General features: G+C 56.1%; 1 protein-coding gene across 1 annotated transcript; it reads left to right on the forward strand.

The window, feature by feature from the left end:
• Window positions 1-877: 877 nt before the first annotated feature.
• Window positions 878-2,114, forward strand: POSPLADRAFT_1153654 (hypothetical protein; the record flags this gene model as incomplete). The annotated part of the gene is made up of 2 exons (XM_024486761.1): window positions 878-2,049; window positions 2,081-2,114. 2 exons carry the CDS (start codon window positions 878-880, stop codon window positions 2,112-2,114), a joined length of 1,206 nt encoding a protein of 401 aa, XP_024335326.1.
• Between the last annotated feature and the right edge of the window lie 1,755 nt (window positions 2,115-3,869).

Genomic DNA, 3,869 nt, shown 5'->3' on the forward strand with positions numbered 1-3,869 from the left:
GTTACGACTAACGGGAAAGGTACGACGGTGGCTTCGACACGTCGTCGAAGCTACTCGGAAGCTGGGGGTGGTTAGTGGAGACGATCGAAGCTCGGCAGAGCTCTTTGATGTATCGTAGAAGGAAGGGACACGACTTGAAGGGGGGGGACTTAGCTAGGACGCGGTTCGCAGTTTCTTCAACAATCGTCGAAGTCGAAGGGTTCGTCGAGACGGTATCGACGAGTAAACACGGTGGACGAGGTTTCGAGGTTACGCAGTGAGGGACAAAGTGACATAGTTGAGAGCTTAGACGCGGGGCGAACTCGACTTATGAGCTCTGAACTCGAGAGGGGAAACGGATCTTGTATTTTTAGAGAGAAGTACGACAGATTTTATACTACACAGGACGCTACAACTATTCGAGAGTGGCACACTGGTACAAGGGGCTTTGCATTGTTCCTCAAGAAGCTGCCTCACCGAGGGGCACATACCAAGTCCATCGGTAGAGTGACGTCATGCCGAACGCGGAGATGAAGAGAAACATGCAAGACACTTCGGACCGGTAGCCGTCGTGAAGGCATGCCGCGAGGTTCGATACCTAATCAGGAAAGACCGGCTACGTCGGTGTGGCATGGAGCGATGCGCGCGCTTGGCCGAGTGGCGTCAAGTGGCCCTATTGTTCGCCGAATGTGGAAGACGTTCCGAGATCTACGCACGAGGCATCGGGAAGACCGTGCCGAGCTTCGAGTAAGCGTCGCGCACCGTCGAAGGTGTCGAAGAGTGTCGAAGGCGAAATCGAAGTGTTGGGAGACTGAGTCGAAGTACCGGGCGGGATGCGAGTGCCGAAAAGAGGTGAATCGGGGCCCAGAGGGGCTTGGCGCCTATCACCGCTCCGACGATGCTCTTTGAGATCGACGATCGCTCGACTATGCAAACCTTCACGCTCAACACCAGCAGCAGGATCGAGGCGCTCGAGCGAGAACTCCTTCAGCTTCAGGTCTTCGACAGCGTCGAGATTCTACAGCGGAAGAAGCCCACGATGCCAGCCGTCCCGAAGAGCGCGGAAGCCTTGGGATCTGGTACATCGAAGGGAGTGGCGGCGCCCTCGAGCACTTCAACAAGCACGGCCCCGCCTTCGACGATACCAGCAGCACCACCCGCGTCGTCTTCTACCCCGCCTACGCAATCCACATCTCAACCTATTACTACGTCCGCTTCCCCAGCACCACCAGTACACCCCTTCGCAAGCGCTCGCGACGCAACCTACGCCCCACCGAACGTTCGAAACTTCGCAACTCCGCCGAAGCCCTCGAACGACAAGGGCAAGGAACCAGCGTACAAGACCATCGTCCCCGTTATCCAGCCGAAGCTCGCCAAGGAAATCTTCCAGCATTCAATGAAGTCGCAGTTCGTCACGCTGACCCCAGAAGAGTTGCTGTCAATCGCGCCCGACGTTCGAACCAAGTACTGCGACGCCGTCACCCCTAAGCGAGTCTCGACGGAACCCGTCGCGTCGGCCCACATCGTAGAAATCGGCGCCGACGAGGTCACGGCCGTCAACCAGCTCTCGTGTTCAGGTGCAACGTTGGAACCCGGTGCTACAATCGTCCCCGACCCATATGAAACCTATCTGAAGCACATCCCTCACGGCGAGCACCCCGCAGAATTCACCATCGCACGCGATTCGAACGCGATTCGTTCGATCATCGCGTTGGTCGACAACAAAGAGCAGATTGAATGCATCGTCGACCCCGGTTCGCAGATCGTCGCCATGTCGGAAGAGGTCTGTCTGGGCCTCAACCTCCTCTTCGATCCTACTATCCAGCTGAACATGCAATCGGCGAACAGCGAGGTGGACCGATCACTAGGACTCATTCAAAACGTTCCCTTCCGCATCGGTGAGATCGTATTGTATCTCCAGGCTCACGTCATTCGAAACGCAGCATACGACATCCTCCTCGGCCGACCCTTCGATGTGCTCACACAGAGCGTCGTCAAGAACTTTGCCGACGAGAACCAGACCATTACAATCCTCTGTCCGAACACCGGCGAAACCGTCACGATTCCGACGTACGCACGAGGAAGATCGCGAAGCCGGCAGCATCCTGTCGGGTGTCGCAAATCGCATTTTCTAGCTTCGAGGAATTGATTCCCCATGATCAAGGAGAAGCCGCGCTAGTCATCGACTACGATGGGGTAACACCAAGTATTTCCTTCGTCTCTCCTATTGATTCCTCGATTCCGAACGCTGTTTCGTCGCTGTACCTCTCCGCATGCACCTCCGTCTTATCATATTTGCAGTCTCTTTACACTTCGGACACTACTGCTGCTAATACCACCCCGTCGAACGCTTCGACGTGGGCATCGACTCTTCTATTTTCAGCTCCGTTGGCTTCGACTCCCCCAGTTCCCCCTCCGACGAAGTCCATCTCGCAGCTTTCCAACTCGATCCTTCCCTTTCCTTCGACGACATCGACTTCTACCCCTTCAACGCACAAGATCCTCGCCGTGACAAAGAAAAAGTACAAGCCTGTCGCTCTCAAAACCCGACCCGTCCTTGGTGCCGTCCCCGAACAATTTCGAATACTTCGAGACATCAAGGGTGACCCTCTCTCCATCATGCCTAAGCTTTCGACCGAACCCCCGCCATTCAAACCTACCGGTCGGTACACCCTTGAACGCTTCGAAGCAACCGATAAGCTTCACGACGGCGACTTCCTACTTCCCGAAGAGCGTCGAGTCCTCCACCACTTCATGTGCCTGCACAACGAAGCCTTCACATGGACCGACGACGAGCATGGATGCTTCAAGCCCGAGTACTTCCCCCCCGTCGATTTCCCCGTCGTTCCTCACACGCCCTGGGTGCAAAAGAATATCCCCATTCCGCCCGGGATCTACAACGAGGTCTGCGCGGTGATCAAGCGAAAGATCGCCGCCGGAGTCTACGAGCCATCGAACTCATCGTATCGATCGCGGTGGTTCTGTGTCGTCAAGAAGGACGGTAAATCGCTTCGACTCGTCCATTCCCTCGAGCCCCTCAATGCAGTTACGATCCAACATTCCGGTGTACCGCCGATGCCCGAATATCTCGCAGAACAATTCGGAGGAAGACCATGCGGCGGCATGCTGGACCTCTACGTCGGCTACGACGAATGACTCATCGCCGAGTCTTCGAGAGATCTAATGACGTTCCAGACACCCTACGGAGCCATGTGCTTGGTAACACTCCCGATGGGTTGGACGAACTCAGTCCCGATCTTCCACGACGATGTCACCTATATCCTCCAGCCCGAGATTCTGCACGTTACGGTGCCCTACGTCGACGATGTTCCCGTCAAGGGTCCCGAATCCGACTACGATGACGAACGACTCCCTGCGAACCGCGGCATTCGACACTTCGTATGGGAGCATTTCGAGAACATGAACCGCGTAGTCACTCGAATGCGCTACGCCGGAGGTACCTTCTCAGGAGTCAAGAGCGTCCTCATTGCTCGAGAAATCATGGTGGTAGGACATCGCTGCACTCCTCGAGGACGCCTCCCCGATGACTCTCGTGTTGCAGCGATACGCAACTGGGGTCCATGCGCTACTCTATCTGACGTTCGAGCGTTCCTCGGGACCATCAGCGTCGTTCGAATCTTCATCCGTAATTTTGCTCACCGTGCCGACGCGCTCGTACGCCTCACGAGGAAGGACGTCAAGTTCGAGTTCGGTCCGGAGCAAATCGCAGCGCAGGAAGACCTCAAGGACGCACTACTCTCATCCCCCGCACTCCGAGCCTTTAATTATGATTCCCCCTCCCCCGTCATTCTTGCCGTCAACACGTCGTTCATCGCCGTTGGATATCACCTCTGCCAGTGCGACGAAGCCAACACGCGAGTCCGTTACTA

The sequence above is a fragment of the Postia placenta genome (assembly GCF_002117355.1).
Source record: "Postia placenta MAD-698-R-SB12 unplaced genomic scaffold POSPLAscaffold_14, whole genome shotgun sequence".
Taxonomy (NCBI): Eukaryota; Fungi; Basidiomycota; class Agaricomycetes; order Polyporales; family Adustoporiaceae; genus Rhodonia; species Rhodonia placenta.